The sequence below is a fragment of the Microchirus variegatus genome (genome assembly GCF_963457635.1).
Source record: "Microchirus variegatus genome assembly, chromosome: 14".
NCBI lineage: Eukaryota > Metazoa > Chordata > Actinopteri > Pleuronectiformes > Soleidae > Microchirus > Microchirus variegatus.
The window spans coordinates 21969092-21992982 of NC_139815.1; the positions used below are offsets into that span (position 1 = coordinate 21969092).

At 39.9% G+C, this 23891-nt stretch overlaps 1 protein-coding gene across 1 annotated transcript; it reads right to left on the reverse strand.

The window, feature by feature from the left end:
- Positions 1-1023: 1023 nt before the first annotated feature.
- On the reverse strand, positions 1024-22273 carry tpcn2 (two pore segment channel 2; the record flags this gene model as incomplete). The annotated part of the gene is made up of 25 exons (XM_083900661.1): positions 1024-1140; positions 1232-1323; positions 2119-2200; positions 2281-2363; positions 3250-3355; positions 3635-3708; positions 3810-3881; positions 4850-4949; positions 5678-5724; positions 6267-6395; positions 6492-6551; positions 6878-6997; positions 7862-7951; positions 8362-8443; positions 9627-9718; positions 10905-10969; positions 11070-11135; positions 11223-11322; positions 12358-12430; positions 12893-12999; positions 14500-14616; positions 14756-14933; positions 15073-15149; positions 16180-16235; positions 22123-22273. 25 exons carry the CDS (start codon positions 22271-22273, stop codon positions 1065-1067), a joined length of 2295 nt encoding a protein of 764 aa, XP_083756787.1. The 3' UTR covers positions 1024-1064.
- Positions 22274-23891: the final 1618 nt, after the last annotated feature.

A 23891-nucleotide genomic window follows, 5' to 3' on the forward strand; every position in this document is an offset into this window, starting at 1 on the left:
TTTCAGCTCGTACATACCCCAACAAAAAGTACAAAAATATTTTTCCTGACGTTACATTTTTTTTAAAACTATATTTCTATAAACAAAGTAAACTTGGTTCAATGAAGAAAAATAACAGTGAAGTGAATCCCTTTTTACACTTGGACAGAGACTGGCAGATCATATCTACTGAGCCATTTTAGGCTGTAAACAAATGACCAGGTTTTGGTCTCAGAGGAAAGTGCATCTCATCAAAGTGCAAAATAAACATACCACATAATAAACAACCACCGTCTACAACCAAACCCAGGATTACAGTTCAGCACAATTCAGCATCAGCTCCTGCACAACAGCAACAGTGTCATCATTATTCTTCATGTATGTGAAGGTTCTTTGTCACCCAGGTCATTGTATCTTCAGTTATAGTTTAGTTATAAACAACTGGACTTGCTTTAATTAAGTTAAAAGTGTTTCACCTCTCATCCAAGAGGCGTTCAGGCGCCTTCTTCAGAACTTCAGCTCTGTCAATAAACTCCTGTACAGCATAGTGACATGATGCATCACCACCACCTGGTGGACTGGACTGAAACGGCCTGTTGTGTCAATGGGTTGTTCTCACACATAATCACATTAATGTGTTTAATTTCCACTGATCTTCCACCTCAGTGTCCAAGAACCTCTTATTTTCTTCAAAAAGTCCCTGGACTTGGTTTATAAAACAACACTGTGATGATAAAACTGATTTAAGTAGCAATGGTAGATGCATATTAGTTTTGACCATGATGGATTCATCAGCCAGGGCAGCAGAGTTAGTTTCATGGCAAACAGGTGGTGTGTGGCCACTTTTGATTTGTCGGTTGTTTACTTTGCTTGATTACGTTCCTGAGTTTCAGTGGTCAGTGTTGGCGTCAACACCTGGAAAGGACCTGCACCTTTTTTTCCACTGATGTGACACCATCGGAATAGCTCCATGTCAATTTGTGGGTATACATATTATACACAAATAAAATAAACAAGTAGTACATTTCTTTGACCTCTCAGTGCATATACCACACTGTGTGTGTGTGTGTGCATTGTGCATGTGTCTATTGTATGTGTAAGTGTGGGTGTTGGTGTAGTTGACACATCAATTCCTCTTCTGTAGGCTCCTGGATCTGCTCCCTGCAGACGGAGATGAGAGGAAGGAGTGTGAACGGTTAAGATTATTGCAGCTGAAGGACTCGCAGCGTGAGAGGCGGTGCTTGATACTCACTTGAAGATGAGCTGAACAGAGGTTTGATATCTGATCCTCTCCACATCTGTAACGGAGCAGCTGTGACTGCGGTCCCACTTGTAAGTAAAGTTCTGTTTGGGAACGAGGGGAGAAAAAAAAAGGGGGTTTTATGTTGTTTGTACATGTTGTATGTACTGTTTATGACATTCATGCTGCAATATCAACCCTTTGAAGTAGTACCCTTTAGGATCCAGCAGAGGGCTTTTTCCTATCATATCGTATTAGTGTTTGCTTAAGGGGGAATGATCGCAGCCACAGCAGTGACAGCATCTTGGAGATGCAAGTCTACATGAGGGAGAGTTCGTGGTGTTTTCATCCACCGCTGGCAAATAATATAAAAAATGAAGTAATTTTCCTGAACACAGAACCAAAATAACATTATTACATTTTAGGGAAAAGCTGTTGAAGCTCCTCCGAGAGTTTATTAAGTCTGAAATATAGCTAAAATAGAATGTAGTTGCTGCTGGCTCGACAACAGGTTGCAATTAAATGGACAGTAAGGATACGTTGGATCAGGGGTCTCAATCTCAAATAACCTGGGGGCCACCGAGCGTCTACTGTGGTCAGTAGGGGGCCAATCAAGGGAAAACATGTTCAACTTTTTGGGGAAAAGGCAACCGTTCAGTCGGGGTGAGCGATATGAGTTGATGATTACATCACCATAACAATATTTGTGACAATGTATACGTCACAATGTATACGTCACAATAAAAACGTATTTATCGTACAAAAACACTCATTATAACTTGATATTAAGTGGAGGGCCGCAATGTTTGAGACATTTAATATCTGTAATAACAGTCACAGGAACTAACTTAGTGTTCTCCTGTAGTCGTGTTACTAGAAACAAATAGAAACAAACTCACCTCTAAGATGAGCGCCACAAACAAGTTGACCCACATGACGGAGGAGGTGAGCCACCAGCACACAAAGTAGACCTTAGCCCACCTGAGAGAGAAAAAAAGGCAACGCGACGTCATCAACGTTATTCCCGTCACCACGACGAGCTGCATATTTCTTCTTCTTACTCTGTGGTGAATCTGCTGTACACCTCGATGAAAACCTGCCAGTTATTCACTACCATGATATTGTACAGTAAAAGGATGGAAGCCTAAAAGAGAAAGAAGGAGGGGAGGTTACTTCAGATTGTGGCAATAGTTAAAGGGATAGTCCAGGTTAGTTTGTGGTCATATGAGCACAATAGGTGCTGACTGTGCTGTGTGCAAAAAAGAAATAAAGTGTCAAGCAGGGTTCTAGGTGGCGCTGTTTAGCGTAACGGCCCATTACGTCATCATTTGTGGGCGTTTTTTTATAGCATAACACCCTCAATTTTGCACGTCAGTGTCAATACCGTGCCAATTTCCTCGCTGTAACGTGTCGTGTTCGTGGCTACTGTTATCTAATCATGCCAGTGCAGGGTTCCCCCCAGTTTATTATAACTTACTTTACTTGCCCCCCCTGCCAGGCTTAGTGTTTTCTTGTTTATTTATTTTAAAAATATTTTTTTATACACCACAAAAACAAGGGCGCATGCACCCCCATGTAATCAGCGCAGCGCATGCTTGTCCAGGTACCGATAGAAACCCAAGTCACACTATCAAGTGCATTGTTCTTGTCAATAAATATCAGCACCGAAACTTGGCTGTATATGGCGCAGATTATGAACTCTCCACGACATTCACTTCAAACTAGAGAACATTCTTTCTCTTTGATCGGTTAGCTAAAGACATCAGTTCATCTGATGCATCTGTTATTCCCTTAATTGCAGCACTAAAGAGTCTTCTGCACAAAGATTGAGAACACGGAGGGAAAACAATGAAAAATGTGCTCTGCTCTTCAGAGTCTGTCACCACGTTTTACTAAGATCTACTCGGATCCCCTGCACTTTATCACGACTGTACTCGATCCTAGTCATAAAGATAATTATTTTTATGTGGGGATAAAACACGTAGAGAAATGATCCAGTCTGCTCTGGATACGAAGAGACCAATACTCACACCAAAGTCGTCAAAGTTGTTTGGCCAGTATCCAAGCTGTTCATAGGTGCCACACTCCACACTGAAGTTAGACGTAATGTTCGCCATGGAGGTATTTGAGACCACACTGTCTCACACACACACACACACACACACACACACACACACACAATGAGAAGTGTTTCAACATTTTTGTTGAATTAAATTCTAAAGCTTCCGCTGCATTTTATCTGAGGTTAAATCTTGGGATGCCCCAGATTTAAATAGGTCAGAACTGTGTGCCATCAGAACGAGACTATAATGGTATGAGATAACGGTATAATGTAACTGTTTTGTTGCATTGTGTGTCTGACAAAGTGTTTATGTGATGAGCGCCGTCCTGTCTGGACTCGACTGTGTCACGTACCTCGACTCTGGAGGAGGTTTAATGGCTCCTTCAAACAGCCAGATGCCTAACACGGCAAACACGTAGTACACCACCTACACAGAGAGCATTAACGTGACATCAGCCTCTCCTCCTCACTTCATTCCACATGACTCCCTCATCGTTGAAATGATGTAGGATTACTGATGACACTCACCACCAGGATCCCTGCAAAAGCTCGGAGGTTTTTCACCAGGTCCATCAGTGTGCTTGCAACCAAAGCCATGAGCTAAGAAAAAAAAAAAAAAAACAGAATGGTATGACAATCAAGACAGAAGTAACAAAAGCTGCAGAGTATGTAAATTAAAGTTTGTGTTAGAGATAACGTGTCTGTAACATGCACAACTGTACTAAACTGCACACGCTCCCTGCTGCCCCCTTGTGTCTCGAATCAGCACTTGACAAGCACGTGACTCATTAAAAACATTGCTGCCAGCAGGGACACAAAATAAAAACAGAATTTTAACCAAGTCACGAAAGGCTCATCAAATAAATTCCACTACTGCTTAAGTCTATAAATATCTTAACAATATGCTCATCAAAACAATTCTGAAACTCTGTTAAAAGTGTGGCATTTTTTTTGTCTTTCAGACTATTTCTTTTCTTTAGGTTTCTTTGCAACATAGGTGATCATTCCAACTAAATCCAGAGTTGGCACAGCCAATGGTAATGCCTGCTCACTCTCTGAGCTGCCCTGTGATTGGTCAAAGTCTCGCTGTGACGCTACAGATATAGTCGAGGCTGTAAACAGAGCCTTGGTGGATATAATATTTTAAAACACCTGCTGACTGTACCTTGTGGATAAGAAAGGAAACAAGTGGGTTATTGGGGGGAAATATCTTATATAAATCATATTATTGTTACGAGTTAAAACCCCCTCAGAAATATCATTAGATTGTATGTGAAAGACACATGATATGATGTTGTTTAAACAAGTGTTGCAGCCATTGCATGTCATAACACTCGCACATCAGTTCTCAATTAAGTGATTATCTTGGGGGTGTGGCGTTGTATATTTTTCCTCTGATTAGATTAGATTTTCAAAAATGTGTAAATAATTAAAACACGTTAAGAGCATGCCAGTTTCTGAAAAAAAAATAAAAATATTATTATATTTTTTTTAATATAAAAAAAGAAAATATGACGATTGTCTGTGTTTGGGTGTACGAGCACCGTCTTCCTGTGTCCGCCGCGTACCTTGATGTCCGGAATGATGCGCAAGAAGCGGAAGACGATCAACATGTTGACCAAGCAAACCATCTCCCACAGAGACACGGCATGATGGGACGGTGTGTTCCTGTGGTCACACATACACACACGCACACACACATTCTTGTACTTGATGCATACTGAGGACCAGCATTTCCACTTTATAAATTAACACAATTACAAATATCTACTTCATGAATGACATCTATAAAGAACTACTGGTTGCAGTACCATAAAATGTCTGCAGGTGGAGCCCCAGAGCAAAAAGGGCTGGAATTTTTTTTTTATTTTAAATTTTTTTTTTGGTCCAAAATTTGACAAAACCATCATGCTATAGTATGTCGTTCAAAATTTGAAAAAACAAATGTGACCCAAAATTTTTGGTCCAAAATTTTTTGTCCAAAATTTTTGGTCCAAAATTTTTGGTCCTAAATTTGACAAAAACGCCATACTATACTGTCGTGCAAAATTTGAACGAATCTTTGACAAAAAATTTTGGGTACAAAATTTGACAAAAAACTCATACTATACTATGTCGTCCAAAGTTAGATTTTTTTTTTTTTTTTTTTTTACAAATTGAGTATAGTTATAGCAACCTAAGGAAGTGATTTCAATGAAAACAAAGTGAGGACCAGCCAAAATGTCCTCACTTCGTAAAAATGACCTCACTTTGTTGGTTAAGAACCCTCATTGGTCCTCAGTATGCCGCAAGTACAAGAACACACACACACACACACACACACACACACAGTGACTACATTGTAAGCAGACAGTTGCAGTTAAATGTACAAATTTACAAAATTGAAAAAAACCCACCAGTTATAAGGGAGTCTGTAGGTGACAAAAATACTGATCTGAAGAGCCTGATGGGAGGGGGGAAAAGACCAGTTGTTGAAAGCTCAAAGTGAGAAATCGTGATAATATTTACATGAAAAGTTAATTTGTCCATACTTTCATCATCATCGTCATCTTTTGTGTGATTACAGTCAATAAAGGAGGAAGCGGAAAAAAACTGGGGGGATTTAACTCGCTTTTGCCATTTGCAAAACAACCTGTCCTTGAGGCAAAACCAGGATAACTGTCATATGAGGTTTGAGGAACGACCTGTTTCTTTGTAAACGGTACATTTGCTTCTCTAAGCAGCGGGGAGGTGGAAGTGAAGAGGCGTCATTTTCACACGGTCCACCGCAGAACACGGCATTATACTGAAACGACGAGGTGTCCATTCACCAATACGCGAGCACGTATTTATTTTGCATTAGCATGCTGCTACTTTGCAGCTAACTTGGGCGAACCGGTTTTCAAAGGTAAGCTAGTGTGTCTTACGATTAGCATTAGCATAGGGCTACATTCCTTATCATGCATTACCATAACAATGAGAGTGTAAAAAGCAGAGCAGGTTTACCAGTAGCAGAATGGTCAGGAAGCCGTCAAAGATGTTATTCCTGTAGGAAATGTATCCTCTCCACCCTAAGGCAAAGATCTTCACGCACATTTCGAACAGGTAGTAGAGGATGAAGCACAGGTTGATCGTCTAACAGAAGGTGGGAGACGGGACAGAAATTGGAAGTAAATTATCCACGAGACTCTTCTGGAGGAGCCGGTCTGAAGGGTCGTCCTCGATACTCACCTCCAAGACGAGGTTGTCTCTTTCTGTCGTGGTCATTTCCGAGTTCAGTACTAGAATGGTCTGCAACACACACACACACACACACACACACACAAATGTTATCCCACAAAATGCTTACATCTGATTTATGGCCTAAACACAGCTGAACCCGCTCAAGACTGTGGAGATGACGGTGGCCTTTTTTGGACGGAGAAGTTTCTTCCCTCAGGCTACAGTATCTCTCGGCTGTCTTCTTTGTGAGGATCAGGGTTAGGTCAAGGGTTGAGTTAGGGCTTTTAGTTGTGATGGTTAAGTTTAGAGTAAGGGGACTAGGGATGCGTTATGTCTTTGAATGTCCTCGTTAAAAGAGTTGTACAAGAATGAGCATGTGTGCGCGCGCAACTTACACATATGGAAATGACGTTGGCGAGTGCCACTGCGTTGCCGGCTATCGTGAAGTAGTAGTGACCGAAGACCGTCTGGAGTTTCTGCAGGACTGGAGAGTTGTACTGAGGCAGGGGAGGGTGCTGGACACACACACACACACAGAGTCAGAGAAGTTAAAAAAACACATGTAAAAACATAAAATACTGTTAAATGTTAAGTTCAGGTTTTTTGAAGTGCTGTTAAACCAGCCTTTAATTCCTCTGTAATCAACCACATGACCAAGTACCAGCTCATCATTACTAGATCCTGACTCCACTTTCCATTTGTTTTTGTACAGAATGTTTTTTTTCAACCCTTCTATTTTATTCATGCTCAATGTCAATAAATGTGAGAGCACCCTGCAATATCATGGCGTCTTTGACGATGTGCACAAGGCCTTCAGTCTACAATATTTTAATGCAATAATAATATTTGATGCTTCCGCTAAACCTCACCAGAGTCCATAGAGAAAATCAGTGATGTTTGATCACGGCACACAGGAGTTGTTAATCTACAAGTGCCTCCATCATTTAGTCGACTTGTGTTATTTTGTCAAATCTTGTGGTCGGATTTACCTAAAAGAACTAAACCTACAAAGAAAGCCACAATAACACCGTCAGGATGGCCGAGTGGTCTAAGGCGCCAGACTCAAGGTCACGCTCCTTCCTGTGCACAGGGACTTCTGGTCTCCAAATGGAGGCGTGGGTTCAAATCCCACTCCTGACACGTGTTTGGTTTTTCATGGCCAAGAGGATAGAATTTGTGCTCATAACCAGAGGGTCTCCAGTTTAATCCCAGGACAGGCCCATGTGCTGCGGTGCCCCTGATCATAAACACAGTCCCCATTGCTGCCCACTACTCCTGTGCCTGGTTTGTGTGTGTTCACTACTGGTGTGTAAAAAGGATGGCTTAAATGCAGAGGACTAAAATGACTGACTTGAATGGGATATAGATATATTATGTACCTCCTTGATGCGATCTTTATCCAGTTCATCATATATCTTCTGAAACTGCTCCAACTTCATATAGCCGACATCTGCATACTGCTGCGCCTCCTGAAGTCCGTGTGAGACGTTCACAGGCAAAGAGTTAAGTAAGAGAAACACAAACAGGATGCACCATTCACATTCGTCACATTTCAGTTGGAAATACAAAACAACTCAAAATGCCTTAGAAAGTAGGATTTCTGTTTACTTTTGATCTCCCAGCAACACGAAGAAATAATTAAAGAAAATACTAAAAAACAAGAAACAACAATTCTGACAAATCAAAGGTTTTGATTGCAGAGTTGTGGCCAATAAGAACCAGTCAGGAAGTGAAGAGAGAGTTTTTAAACTTCTCTGTTTTCAGGACTCTAAAAGGTAGAGGTTATAAAGACTGAAGAGACAGAGAAAAACAGAGTAATGATGCAGCCTGAGGTAGAGTGTGTGTGCAGTGGTGTTTTGTGTGTGTGTGTGACTCTGACCGTAGAGACAGCTGTTCTGTAGTAGCTTTTCATCGCCACTCTGGACATCACCTGCAGCACTGAATCAACACGCACATGCTCCCTGACATTTTTTAAAAAAAGACACAAGAAAGAACCATGAACGTGTTTTTCTAAACAAGGGAATTATTATTTCTGAAAGGACGTTCACAAATAATTTCCTTAACCTTGTGTGTGTGTGTGCATACACATGCTGTAAACGCTTTTTTTCACTTGTGCAATTGCATGTGTTTTACAGATTCACACACTCAGATTTAGCGCTGCAGCGATTAATCAAATAAACAAATTACCAGCTATCTTGATATTCAACAAGTTCCCAGATTTTTTTTTTTTGGGGGGGGGGGGGGGGGGGTTCTTTGGCTCGCTACCGCACCCCCAAAAGGTTGTGCCATGCTGAGCCACTGACATGACCCCAGACATAGTGTAGTGATGGGCATTTTTTTCCCACATTTTGGACGACATAGTATAGAATTACGTTTTTGTCAAATTTTGGACCAGAAATTTTGGGCCAAAATTTTTTTTTCAAATTTTGGACGACATAGTATAGTATGACGTTTTGTCAAATTTTGGACCAAAATTTTTTTTGTCAAATTTTGGACCAAAATTTTTTTTTGTCAAATTGTGGACCAACATTTTTTTTAATCACATTTTGGACCAAAATTTGTTTTAATCAAATTTTGGACCAACATTTTTTTGTCAAATTTTGGACCAATTTTTTTTTGTCAAATTTTTTTTGTCAAATTTTGGACCAACATTTTTTTGTCAAAGATTTGTTAAAATTAAAAAAAAAAAAAATAAGTATGATGTCTTTGTCAAATTTTGGACCAGGAACTTTTGGTCAAATTTTGGACCAAAATCTTTTGGTAAAAAATTTTTTTGGTTGACAAAAAAATAATAATAATAAAAAAAAATAATGTTTTACAGCCCTTTTTGCTCTAGGGCTCCACCTGCAAACATTTTATGGTACTGCAACCAGTAGTTCTTTATAGATGTCATTCATGAAGTAGATATTTGTAATTGTGTTGATTTATAAAGTGGAAATGAAATGCTGGTCCTCACTTTGTCAGCAACCCAGTCCTCAATATGCAGCAAGTACAAGAATGTGTGTGTGTGTGTGTGTGTGTGTGTGTGTGTGTGTGTGTGTGTGTGTGTGTGAGTGTGTGTGTGTGTGTGTGTGTGTGTGTGTGTGTGTGTGTGTGTGTGTGTGTGTGTGTGTGTGTGTGTGTGTGTGTGTGTGTGTGTCTTACTCAGCAAGCTCTTGGGCTTCATGGCAGCTGAGGACTTGGAAAGCAGCACGGATCCCCAGACGTCTCCTGATGATGGATGTTTGGACTGACATCTGTGTAAAAACCATAAATTATGAGTTTAACTTTGACTGTTTTTGATTTGTTTGGGGTTTTTTTTGTTGTCAAATATTTGGCCGAGGACTTGCATAAAAACAGCGGATTTTTTCCAAATCTATGAAAATCTTTTCGGATCCTTGTTCAGGGCGATGCCGACTATTATGATGTAAAATTTCAAGTCATTCCGAGATACTTTTTGTTTTTGAGAAGAAAATCAGCTCACTGTCAAAGTGTATCAGGGCAAATGGATCATTTCCTGATTTTCAAAAATTCATGAAAATTATTCCTTAAGAGATTTACAAATATTCTCAACGGATCCTTGTTCAGGGCAATGCCGACTATTATGATGTAAAATTTCAAGTCATTCCGAGATACTTTTTGTTTTCGAGAAGAAAGTCAGCTCACTGTCTAATAAGTGCATCAAGGCAAATGGATCATTTCCTGAATTTCAAAAATTCATGAAAATTATTCCTTAAGAGATTTGCAAATATTTTCAACGGATACTTGTTTTGCACATTCCTAGAATCAGAATCAGAATTTTCTGTGTTTGGATTTTTTTTAAGGTACAAACAGAAATGCAGAGCACATACACTACCATTCAGAAGTTTGGGGTCACTTAGAAATGTCCTTATTTTTTAAGGAAAAGCACTTTTTTTCAATGAATCTAACATTAAATGAATCAGAAATACACTCTATACATTGTGAATGTGGTAAACGACTATTTTAGCTGCAAACGTCTGGTTTTTATTTGGAATATGTACATAGGTGTATAGAGGCCCATTTCCAGCAACCATCTCTCCAGTGTTCTAATGGTACATTGTGTTTGCTAATCACGTTAGAAGGCTATTGGCTGATGAGAAAACCCTTGAGCAATGATGTTAGCACAGCTGAAAACAGTTTTGCTGGTTCTTTGTCGAAAGCAAAGTTTGAAGGGAAAAAATATTATTTTGAATAAAAATTATTATTTCTAATGTTGTCAATGTCTTGACTATATTTTCTATAAATTTTCAACTCTTTCGATGAATATAAGTGTGAATTTTAATGGAAAAAATTGCATAGGTGACCCCAACTTTGGACTTTTTGGCATTTATTGACTGTCCTATACACTAAAAACATCTGTGAAGTCCTCTATGTTTAGTGTTAGCGTTGAGTCACTGTCAGTATGAGAGAGGTTTGACTCACCAGCAAATATCCCCTGAACTGGTTATAGATGATGGCTGTCAGGAGGTTCATCAGACAATATGTACCTACACGGAAGCAAAAAATGAAATGATGTCACTTAATAAAACGTTCATTGCGCTTGAATACATTGGTAACACAACAATGCACATGACGCTGGCTGCTCACCGATCACACTGAAGAGGACAAAGAAAATGGCGTAGCCTCTGTTCAGTGTATAGGCGGGAATCATCGCTGTAGGAATGTAAAAAAAATAAACAATGAGATTCTTGAATAACGACAGATGAATCAAACAAACAGTGATCAAACTAGAGAGCGCACCATCTGGGTTGTTGGCGGTGGTGAGCAGCACTAGCAGGGAGGTAAGAGACGTCGGCAGGTTCCTGAAATATGTCTTCCACTCCCCGTTCTTCTTTGGATCCTGAACACAAACACACAAATGTTGACACGCTGATAGGAAGCAGACAGGACTTACTGCTCCTGCTGTGCACAACATTTTAGTGTAGTCTTGACATTTGAAGTAATTATCAAGTGGTTTGCTTGTTTCCTGCTGCATTATCTTTTGGAGTACAAAGTTTTTGTTTTTATTTGTCACATCAAATAGACACAGTTTACTTCTTTAATGTACCTTATTTTATATATATTATATATATGTGTGTGTGTGTGTGTGTGTGTTCTTGTACTTGCGGCATACTGAGGACCAGTGAGGGTTTTTAACCAACAAAGTGAGGTCATTTTTACGGAGTGAGGACATTTTTGCCGGTCCTCATTTTGTTTTCATTGAAATCACTTCCTTAGGTTGCTATAACATGCTATACTCAATTTAAAAAAAATAATAATCAGATTTTGGACGACATAGTATAGTATGACGTTTTTATCAAATTTTGGACCAAAAATTTTGGGTCAAATTTTTTTTCAAATTTTGGACAACATAGTATAGTATGACGTTTTTGTCATATTTTGGACCTAAAATTTTGGCTAAATTTTTTTTTTCAAATTTTGGGTAAAGATTTTTTTTTCAATTTTGGGTAAAAAACAATTTTTTTTCAAATTTTGGACCAAAAATTAAAAAAAAATCGAAAAGTTTTGCAGCCCTTTTTGCTCTGGGGCTCCACCTGCAGACATTTTATGGTACTGCAACCAGTAGTTCTATATAGATGTCATTCATGAAGTAGATATTTGTAATTGTGTTGATTTATAAAGTGGAAATGCTGGTCCTCACTTTGTCAGCAACCCAGTTCTCAGTATGCAGCAAGTACAAGAATGTGTGTGTGTGTGTGTGTGTGTATACGGTATATATCGACAGACTTCGTGCAGAACATTTCAAATGTTGATTAAACATGTGGGCACGGCGCCGCGGAGCCTCAGGTGAGAACAAAGAAGGCTTTAGTGTGAGCGGAACAGGACAGTGTTGTGTAATCGTCGGGGGTTTGGCTACATTGGCATAAACTCTCACCTCAGTTTTAGCAAACAGCAGCATACCGATCATGGTGAACAGGCAGAGGTGGAGCGCCAGCAGCAGGATGACACTGCAAAGACAGACAAAACTCATCATAAATCTTTCCACCTTCTCACTTTACAAATACATGAATGGCAGAGAGGCAAATGTGAACTACATTTCTGTCTTTAAATCAGCAGACAAAGGGTCAAACATCTCGATTAAAATGCTCCATTCTGCCTTTATTTATTGACTGTTGTACATTTTTTAATCAAAGTGTCGTCTACTCTCTAACACTCGAATCGCCCATAGTACTCGTGATTCCACCTGACCTGACAGTCTTGTCTGTCTGAATCTGGAGAGTGCTTCAACATTTTTTCCACTTTCAATGACGCCTGAAATAACTTTACACATAAAAGGTAATATTTTATAGAGTCTTTTTTTTACTTTGCTGCTGATACACAGACAGACCTTGACATTGCAGATACTGTTGTTTACGCTACACTCGCGGCACAGTGTAAATCTGAAGAAACAGTTTACGGGAGTCACGTACCTGGCGATCTCCGGCAGAGTCCTTTTGATGCACTTTAGTGTCTTTTTCATCAGGGAGGAGTTTTGCAGGAGGAAAAAGGGCCGCAGCAGTCGCCGTATCCTCAGTTTCTGATGAATTAACAGACAAGTTCACTTCCTTCACTATTTTACAGTGTTTGAAGGGTTGTCCAGTCAGTTATGGCACTAAGTCATGTGGAATCATCGGCTCCAAACTGATTCCTCTGCAGTTAATATGAGTTGTTGCTGCTACTCAGTGCAGTGTAAATATAATAATCACCCCGACCGACACAGTGACTGAACCAAAATACAGCCGAACAGGTTTGTGATTCGGCTCGCGGTCGCCGTCTTTCAGCAGTGCTAAAGTGCTAAGTCGCTCAATACACCAGATGGACCGGACTTTCAGTGGAGGGTCGATTTGGTGGCACTGACAAGACCGCGGTAAGTTGTTTGCAGGGCGGAACGAGCCATACACTTGGGAAAAGCACAAACTTATCTCCAGTGTAATGTTCTCGACGGACCCGGCATCAGTCGATGTCTGTTAGGGTTAGGGTTAGGGATATCATTCTGTATTGTTTAGGGCAAGGGTTCTCAAAGTTTTGATACCCGAGGGTCAATTTAGGAACCCAACGTTGGACTGAGGGCCGCCAAAGGAAAAAAAAAGGAATAAAAAAACAGAAATAAATCCCATTTGTAATAATTATAATGACCACATTGCAATTCTACAGTTTAGCGTTAAGTAATAGAAGCATTAATATAATGTCATTTAAGCTTTAATATAATAACTGGGTAATTACCCAGTATTTTGGCCATTGTTCTTACCTTCTAATTACAGGTTAATACCAAGTAACACATTTCTGTTACCATATATTTACTGGGTAAATAGCTAGTAATTGGGGGCTGTAGCTACCTGCTTATAACCAGATTATAACCCAATAATACACTAAAATTCACCATATAGAAAGCAGGTAAATACCCAGTATTTTTGTTAACACTTATTGGTCTGTATCCAGTAATGTCCAATAAACATTTAACAAGCTTAGTCGCTCCTGGATTAAAACTATCAACTGTAATTCATTGCGGGGCCGCCAGAAATGTTTCTGCGGGCCCGTCATTGGCCCTCGGGCCGCACTTTGAGAACCAACGCTGTAGGGTTTTTCGGAACATAGGTGTTGTAACCCACCAGACTCCTCTGTTCAATATTGAGATTTTAGACATTTCCTCGCTACATGTTAGAGATTAACGTATAAGACCATGGTTTTTGTGTGCAGACACTTGCAGGGTAAATACAATATTCATACACAAAACGTTTTTTCCCATGGTCCACCCAGTGTGACTAACCCTGACTCAGTCATTTTAAAAATATGTGTCCTGACACGCTCCAATGGAGAACCCACACGCTTGACTTGTGTTTACCACCGGCCTAATAAATAAATACAGGGCGGCGACGTGTGCGCGTTATGCAAAAAAAGGAGCAGGCAAGACATTGTTTACGCGACGCTCGTTTGTCCCTTTGTCTTGTTAGCATATCAGTGGACGTCTGTGGAGCGTCAACATCAGACTGTGGTGTTTAATGAAGTCAGAGGAAGAGCGAGAGAAGAGGAGACTCACCTCGTCACAGACCATGCTGACAGACAGAACCCAGTCAATGATGGAGAATGAGAGGACGACAGTGTAGCCAATTAGCCATTTGCTCTTCTTGAATTCCTCCCAGCCAATCAAGTAGCTCTGGGGACAGAAACAGATGGAGCAAATCAACAGTTCAATAAGCAGCCAATAACTTTAAAAGCCAGAAAAGATTATGTGAAAACCAGACAGCCGCCAGTATCCACAGGGCATATGTTTTCCCACCACTGGCTATGTTTACCTTGACAATAAGGTCAAGAGTGAATATGACGAGGCAGAGCAGCTCGAAACTCTCGGTTAAGCCGCAGGGCGGCTCCCAGGGCGGAGAACGATATCGGGGGTCGGAGGAGATAGACAGCGAGGACGGACGCTCCACGAAGGCCAGCAGCAACAAGACTGCGATGGTCAGGCCCAAGCCCCTGAGACGGGAAAAAACATGGAGACGTGGATGAATGAATGAAAGTTACAATTCTTAGTTTGTTAATGGCATTAACCCAGATAATGGTTTTTTCCTTTTTTGGAATTGTTATGATCAGGTGGGAGAAGGTAGTGACTCACCACTGGCAAATCTTAGAGTAGTACCATCGATAGAGGTAGAGCGACCTGGTGTCCACCCGGTGGTTGATGGAGCGGTACTATGAGAAGGACAAATACATGTTATTAATTACTCTCAAAGAGACCAAAAAGAAAAAATCAAGTAAACAAAAGCTAAAAATCTCAAAATAACCAAGAAAAACACAGAACACTTAAATGTTAGATGTTGAAATATCTACAGTCTTTTATCGAAACAATGCAAACGTACCAAACAAGGCAGCAGCTAAAAACACCTATTTTCTCTATGGATTTCAATGAGGGAGTTTTGTCTAATGTCTAAATATCATTAAAAAATATTGAACATTTTATTAGAGGAGCCCTTTTTTAAGTTGACAAAAATCTGTTTTTCTGTGTCCCTGCTGGTATCTGTTTTTACTGAGAGGAAAAGTATATAACTATGATACCAGTAAACGTCACTGTATAAAACTCATGGGGATTTGATTTACATAAACCAACAGAAGCTTGAGGGGAAAACAAAGACAGCAGCTCACTGAGTGTACTATGAGAAGAACAACTGAACGTGAGAAGAGAAACTACAGTCAGTTAGAAGTAAAAAGGTGAGCGAGGCTGTCAATGGACAAAAGAATTAATAAAGTTTTCTCACACTATAGGCCTGAACAAACCAATCAAACTTTATTTATATAACACCTTTTTCCACAAAGCAATGCAACTCAAAGAGGTTCACGGGATAAAAAAAAAACAACAACACAAGAAGCAGCCCTATCACCACCACAACTAAAATATCACAAGAAATAAATACTCAATATTTCAATTTGCCTTATTTTAAATGACTAGAAATAATGCTGAATAATACTGATCAGTTTCCCAGAACATCAAAATAACGTCGTCCTCGAATGTCTCATTTCAAGATATTCAGTTCACTGTCATAGGAGAGCAAAGAAAACTAATAATAATAATAATAATAATCACATTTGAAGCTGCGACAGACAAGAAGATGAAGTTAGTGTTAGTGATTACTCATCAGTTATTTGTCGCGACCGCGCCGTGCTCTTTGAAGTTTAGCTTGAAAAAGAAACTCAGCCACAAATTCGATCACTGCATTGCCCTCACCTGTATGGCGTCCTCTATGAACACAACGGCTTGTTGGATGTACAGCTCCTCCTCATCTGTGGACAGTGAGAATGACAGGACCATGATATATCAGTAGCAGACTTTAGCACAGAACTCCACATAAACCCACACACACAGGTGTCTACTCTTCTGAAACACTGCATGTAGTCATGACTGTGTGAAGATCTTCACGTGGATCCTGCTCTCCAGCAAACAAAAGCCAGCTGATGTGTGTTTGTCTGTGGAACTGGTTGGACTGAGAGCTGATGGGAATGTTTGTTTTTTTATTCCTGACGTCCTGAGGGCTGCAGTGAGGGCATAAAAACCCGCTATCAAGACCATCCATCCATCTTCTACTGCCACACATAGAAAAGAAAACAACCATCTAACTCTCACACCTACGGTCAATCTAGAGTGTCCAATTTGCCTAATCCCCAAATCTGCATGTCTTTGGACTGTGGGAGGAAACCCCACACATACACGGGTCACAAACCTGGGTCTTGTCGCAGCAAAGACAAGAGTGCTAACCACTACATTAACTGTGTGGCCCAAAACGGTTTTAAAATGACCCTTAGTACGCACGGGAGCACCTAAATTCCCTTGGGGATAATACACAACTCCTTATATGGACATCCTGGTGGTGTGTGTTTAAAAGTCACATATTCAGGCTTTAATAAAAAAAAATTTCGGTCTTTGTATGTGTTGTTGAGTTATGATTCATTTTAGTCGCAATACTTGTGTAGAAGTGACAAAATTTGATTTTTCTAAGAGCCAAGTGAACTTTGAACTGTGACACATTTTTCCAAATTTCACAAATTCAATCTGATTTTAAACATTTTGAGTATTTTGCAGCTGAAATGCCTAAGGGTGTGTCCTAAGGGTTAAACAACATACATGAATATACTTGGACATTAATTCATTAATTCATTAATTCATTCATTAATTCATTCATTCATTGTCTATCGCGTTATCCTCCACATGAAGGTCACTGGACCAAATCCCAGTTGACACAGGGCTAAAGAGAGGCGGAATACGACCCCAGACAGGTTGTCAGTCCATCGCTGGGCAAACACAGACACGAACAAGTCACACTTACACCTACAGGCAATTTGGAGTGTTCAGTGGTGATTCAGTTTCGGATAAAGATTAGATTATAAGTCACTGAGGGAAGCCCTTAGGGACATGTGAGGAATTTAGTGTCACCACAGATATACAGCTGAAGTCATGTGATTGTGGAAACTAACTAAATAGTTTTTTATACACTTCTGTTTCAGCATTATTCCAACGATGATTCATCTGCCCTCCCAATGTGTTTCTTTGACTAAACAGTAGTTTGCTTGATGTACGCCCTCTGCTGGTATAATAACATTATTACACGGCATGTGAGATCCTGAAAAATGACACAAACACAATTAATTTAGAACAATTTAACATTAAGCGATGTATCTTTAACATCCTCATCCATCACTAAGTTTTGCCGATTCTCCTTTTTCTACTCTGTCAAACAACAAGATAGCGTGATAATTAGTGGCCGTTCTCATCTGATGATGGTAATTAGATTAAAGCTGCGACTGACAATTATTGTCATAATAGATGAATCTGTCTGTTACATCTCAAAAAATGTTGTTTACCAAACCATATTTTGTCCTCTTTGTTTTGTGCACAAACCAATATGATTGAGTTTTAATGATTTATTTGTTATATGGAGCAAATAATCCAGGAAATATTCACATTTAAGAAGCAAAACAGTTGACTATTCATTTAGTTATCCAATAATAATTGATGAATTGAGACTATATTAGAAAGATAAAGTAAGGACTAGGGCTGAACGATTTTGAATAAATATCTAATTGCGTTTATTTTGACTGAAATTGCCTGAATTACGATATGAGAGGGACTTTTGGTACTTTTTACAACATTTACCTCATTTTTTATTTCAATAACACATTTTACTTGATGACTGTGTGATATTTATGCAGCTCTGTGAGGAACAGACTGAAACAGACTGAAAAATGTATTCTTCAGTCTGTAGAATGTGATGTGCACGGGTCAGGATTGTATTTGACTTTGACTTTACTCCGCATCTGTCGGATGATTGTGTTGAGTGACTTAAACTTTCCACCGAGCAGTTAGAGATCATGACTCAGTTGTGGCCACGCACTCACACATTGTCTCTCACACACACACACACACACACACACACACACACACACACACACACACACACACACACACACACACACACACACACACACACACACACACACACACACACACACACACACACACACACACACACACACACACACACACACACAGTTGGTGCTGAAGGCTTGAATGTGTCAGAAGAACAGGAAGTGTCACCGTGGTGGTGGTGGTGGTCGGCGCTAATGACAGGGCAACACTTAAAACGGCTGTAACGCAACAGTGCTGACACACTCCGACACGCATCGCAGTCAAGTGTGAAAACACCCGCAGAGATGCTGTGAGAAAAATCCTGCCTGACTGCACTCCACTCTGACACCACTCGTGTTACTTAAATGAAAGAATATGACACTTTCCTGTAAGTTATAATGTATTAATATAGCTGACAACAGGAGGCCTTATTCATCCTTTAACCCATACTCTACTTAGAAACCGTCCTAAAATTAGGAGCAGCACCTGGGGAGCAATGGAGGAGAAACCCTCAAAACTGCAACCCTCCAATTACGAGCCAAGTTCCCGTTCCACTAAGCCATGGGCTGCCCCCAAAAAATGAGAAACGCTTCACAAATTTGCGTGTAATCCTCACACGGGGGGTCATGCTAGTCTTCTAATATTACCAAAGTACCACATAGATCTGTTTCTTCCAGGGAGGCCTGGTCAAGATAGCAGCACTAATAGTACAAATAGTTACAGAGACAAAACTGTTTCAGGTATAAAACTCACAGGATAATTATAAAAGCTAAAAGGAAGTAGTTAAAAGAAATTTAAAAAAAAAGAGAGACATAGCAAAGGTAAAGTGCAGAAGTATACAAGTCATACTAACTAGATCCTCAATCTGAACCCCTCAACAACATGACGGTCCATAAAAAGGTGTTTTTGTCTGTAATCAAATGATAAAAGGCAAGAAATATACATGGGCTGTTTACCTAACAAAGCCTTGATAGTAAAACGCAGCATATGCATTTCCCTCCATGACGACCAAACCTACAGATTCATACAAAATACAATGAACGAGCATTTGTTCAGTTAGGGAACCTGAACGTTTTAACGCTTCAACTGAAACAATGCTCATTTACTGTGAATGGGACATGCATGTGTCGTGAGCTGCCAAACTACACCGTGGTTTCATAGACGTTGAGAAAATGTTCAACTTCCCAAGCGACGGTGCCAAACAGAGCTTTTAGACAAGGATGTTTTTTCCTCCATTGTTGGCGTTTTTTTTTAATCAATAAGAGCGCAGCCAACCATGTTACCATAGCAACATGATCACAACTCTCTTGCTACAAAGTCAGCCTTCACCTGCTTCATCGATGACGTCTGAGAGTCACACCTGTGGTTCCCGGTAATCCAGAGTGAACACTGTGCCTCTGCTGTAAATGTGATAATCTGAAGGTAAACAAGTCTTCTTAGTTGTCTCTCATGTGATCAAACGAGCTTTTTATTCGTTTTGCGCAGGTGACACGGGGAAACAAAAACATTGTTGTTGAAATCATTTTTGTCATGTGATCATCTTTGCAACCTTTCCTCGTTTCTCTTCCTGCTGAGCTTGTTGACTTGCTGCAGAAAGGCCGACCTAACCGTGTCTTCACTAAATCAGAATCAGAAAAGCTTTTATTGCCAAGTACGATTTAAAAGGTCATATGAGATTATAATTTATGTATCTTATATTTATTTATTTTCTCTTCAGTGCAGTACCAACGCAACCTACACTCTTAGAACCATATAAGGTTCTTTGGCTTGTCCTCATAGGAGAACCCTTTTTGTCTCCAGGTAGAACCTTTTTTATAAATGTTCCACATGGAACCCTTTAAATACCCTTTATTCAGAAAAGGGGTTTTAATGGGTTCTCTGGATCAAAAAGGTCCTTACTGGAACCATTAGTGTTACCAAGAACCCTTGAAAAACCCTTTCTTCTTGAAAGGGTTTTTCAGAAGCAAATGGTTCCAGGTAGAACCTCGGCACTTCGGAGAAGAACCCTTTTGGAACCCTTATTTCTAAGAGTGTATGTTTGTATGCTGTATGAACCTGTGTATGTTGTAATGTGTGCTGATAGGTTAATTGTTTTGGTTTCTGTAAAATAAATAGAATGCATTTAAGAAGAAATGATTTTGTCAAACATTAGGAATAGCCGGCATGTTCTAATAAATAATAAGTAAGTAATAAATAATCAGGGGCATTTTAACAGGGTAGGCAACAGGGCCCTGAGATGAGAGGGAGGGTAACTTAAGCTGCTATTGTCGCATCTGACCCAGACAGTCTCCATTTGTCATATCTGCATTTGTCATAAATGAGCAGAAAACCATTTTCCAAAATTACATCTGGAAAATGTCTGGAAAATAGCTTCTTTTTATTTTTACTTTTAGAACTAAATTCAACGCTAACAGCAAGTTGGTCAATAGACTAACCTTTGTTTGACCTTATAATAAACCAAAAACAAATTACTGCGTTAATTTTGGTGTGACACAGGTTTGGTTTGGTCCAGTTCAATGAAAGACACCCAAGTCATTATTAAGGTTGTAAATTAAATTTAGATGCCCATTTGTTGTGTGACGTCCGTTGTGTAATAGCATAAGTGTAAGTATTGAGTAATAGATCCTGGGATACACAGATATTTACTGGCCAACGTAAGGAATCATGGAGTTCAACACTTAACACAAAAACCTGATTCGATTGGTTGGGACGTATTTGAATATTTGCTGTCCATCTCCTAACTTTTTTCAGTTTGACACCTCGTGGTGGCTTTGCAGCAAGAAGACCAAGGTACACAACCTGGTCGGAGCGAGGGCCTCTCTGCGTGGAGTGTGCATGTTCTCTCTATGTGTGCGTGAGTTTTCTCCAGGTTCCCTGATTCTCCCCCCCGCACAGTCCAAAAACATGCACATTTGGGGGATTAGACAAATCAGACACACATGGGTGTGAGAGTGGATGCTTGTTTGTCTCTGTGTGGCCCTGTGATGGACTGGCGACCTGTCCTGACACCAGTGACCTCCCTGTGACCCTCTGAACCTCATGTGGAGGATAAAGCTAAAGTAGAAGATGGGCGAGTGACTCAGACAATCACTGATTTCAGTTGAAATCTGATATGAATCTAATTTCAAACCACTTTAGAAAGTGGTACAAGGCCATATCCACGGGGTACAAAAACCTAAACAATCTTTTTCTCTGTCGTTTTGAAAACCCATCCCCACCTACAGAAATACACCAAAACCAGAGATGTTAAGTGATGACGAAGGGAGTAAAATAAAATAAAAGTGATCATAAAGCTAAAAAACAATCTTTAAACACAAGAATAGGAAGACAGAGGAAGGTGGGATTATGATGATTTGGCGGTCCACATGAAAACGCAAGAGTGGTGTTTTGAGATTTTTTATTTTTTTTATCTTTAATGTCAGTACTTCCAAAAAGCCAATACAACGCCAATATGATACAAACAAACATGCACTAGTAGTTTTAGTGTGGACAGAACATCTGAATCAGATTTTTTGGGGGGGGGGGGGGTGGAAAATCTGATTTCATGTTGTGTTTTTTTTCTGTAGCGTCTTCCAAAAACCAACCAGGACCCATAATAACACTGTAGAAAGGTTTTGTTTTAAGGCCAATGTCATTGAAAAAGGTTTCACCTTGTATTGTTCCTGGAAATAATGGATCCACACAAACACACACACACAGTCCACACCTCACGTCTCTCGTCTTGTTGACACAGACTTCCACCTCGTCCTCACTCATTCATTCACTCACCTGCTCCCCTCTCCACAGTGCACGACTCCCCGACGACCGAGTACGACGTCCTCCTCCTCTCGGGGGCCCCGCGCTGCGCTGGGCCCGGCCCGGAGCCATAATCCGGGGAGGCTCCGTTCACACTGCCGCTCAGCAGACTGTCCGTTTCCATGAAGGTAAATAGAAGTGTTTCACAGCAGCAGCAGCAGCAGCAGCAGCAGCAACAGCCTACAGGAGTGAAACAGCAGCGGAGCTGAACTCACTTCTTCTGTACGGTTAAAGGTGCGCGAGAACAACATGACAAGTCTCGCGCAGAGCGCGTCGGAATTTGTTTTTTTTGTAGGAAGTGGCCGCTCCGGTTTGCTTCACTCCTCCTCCTCAAGTTTCACTTTACACTACTTCTGACAAAACACTAACTCCACCTACACCACACACACACACACACACACACAGCCACACACACACACACACACACACATTATTGTACTTACTGCATACTGAGGACCAGTATTTCCACTTTATAAATCAACATAATTACAAATATCTACTTCATGAATGACATCTACAAAGAACTACTGGTTGCAGTACCATAAAATGTCTGCAGGTGGAGCCCCAGAGCAGAAAGGGCTGGAAATTTTTTTTTGATTTTTTTTTTTTTTTTTTGTCCAAAATTTTACAAAAACATCATACATCAACAAAAATGTTAAGTCCAAAATTTGAAAAAAAAATTTTGACCCAAAATAAAAAAAAAAAATTGTCCCAAAATGTGAAAAAAAAATTGACCCAACATTTGAAAAAAAAATTTGACCCAAAATTTGAAAAAGAAAATTGACCCAACATTTGAAAAAAAAATTTGACCCAAAATTTGAAAAAAAAAAATTGACCCGAAATTTGAAAAAAAAAATTGACCCAAAATTTTTGGCCAAAAATTTGACAAACGTTCTATGTCGTCCAAAATATGTTTTTTTTTTTTTTTTTTTACAAATTGAGTATAGCATGTTTACGACCCAAGGAAGTGATTTCAATGAAAACAAAAGTGAGGACCGGCCAAAATGTCCTCACTCCGTACAAATGACCTCACTTTGTTGGTTAAAAACCCTCACTGGTCCTCAGTATGCCGCAAGTACAAGAACACACACACACACACACACACACACAGAGCAGAGAGAGCAGAGACAGCGCTGTAAAGACAAAAGTCAACCAGAGGACGAGGATTCTCGCTTGAAACCCCATGAGATTTGAGGCATTAAAGCTGCAGTATGTAACATCTTGGCCTGTCCCACACTGGATGATTTTCAAACGCGACTTGATTGAAAAAAACAACAACAAACACAACAAACACAACTAGACAATTAATCCTCAATTTAATCAAACAATTTCAGGGAGGAGATTCCGGGGATTTGGGATCTCACAGAAACATATAAGATTTATTGTGACGGAATGGGGCGGTGTGGAGAAAAAAAAGGGCCGCACCAGATGAGGGGCACCCTCTAGAATTGCAATGCCTTGACTTCAGTTTTGTAAGTACACACATTCCCAGCCATAACAATACAATTAGATTAAAAAAAACAAAAAAAAAAACAAAACAATGTTACAGAATAGGCATAATAATTAATTTTGTTTTTTCTGGTTTTTTTTTTTCCATTTTGACGGACTTTTTTTTGAGTACTTACTTGATGCAGCCCAGCCTCACCCGGACTCTAACTCATACGGCCCCAGGCAAATTGAGTTTGAGACCCCTGGTCTACAGTGTAGTGTCATGTAGATATGAGGAAACAAAAAGCTTCTTC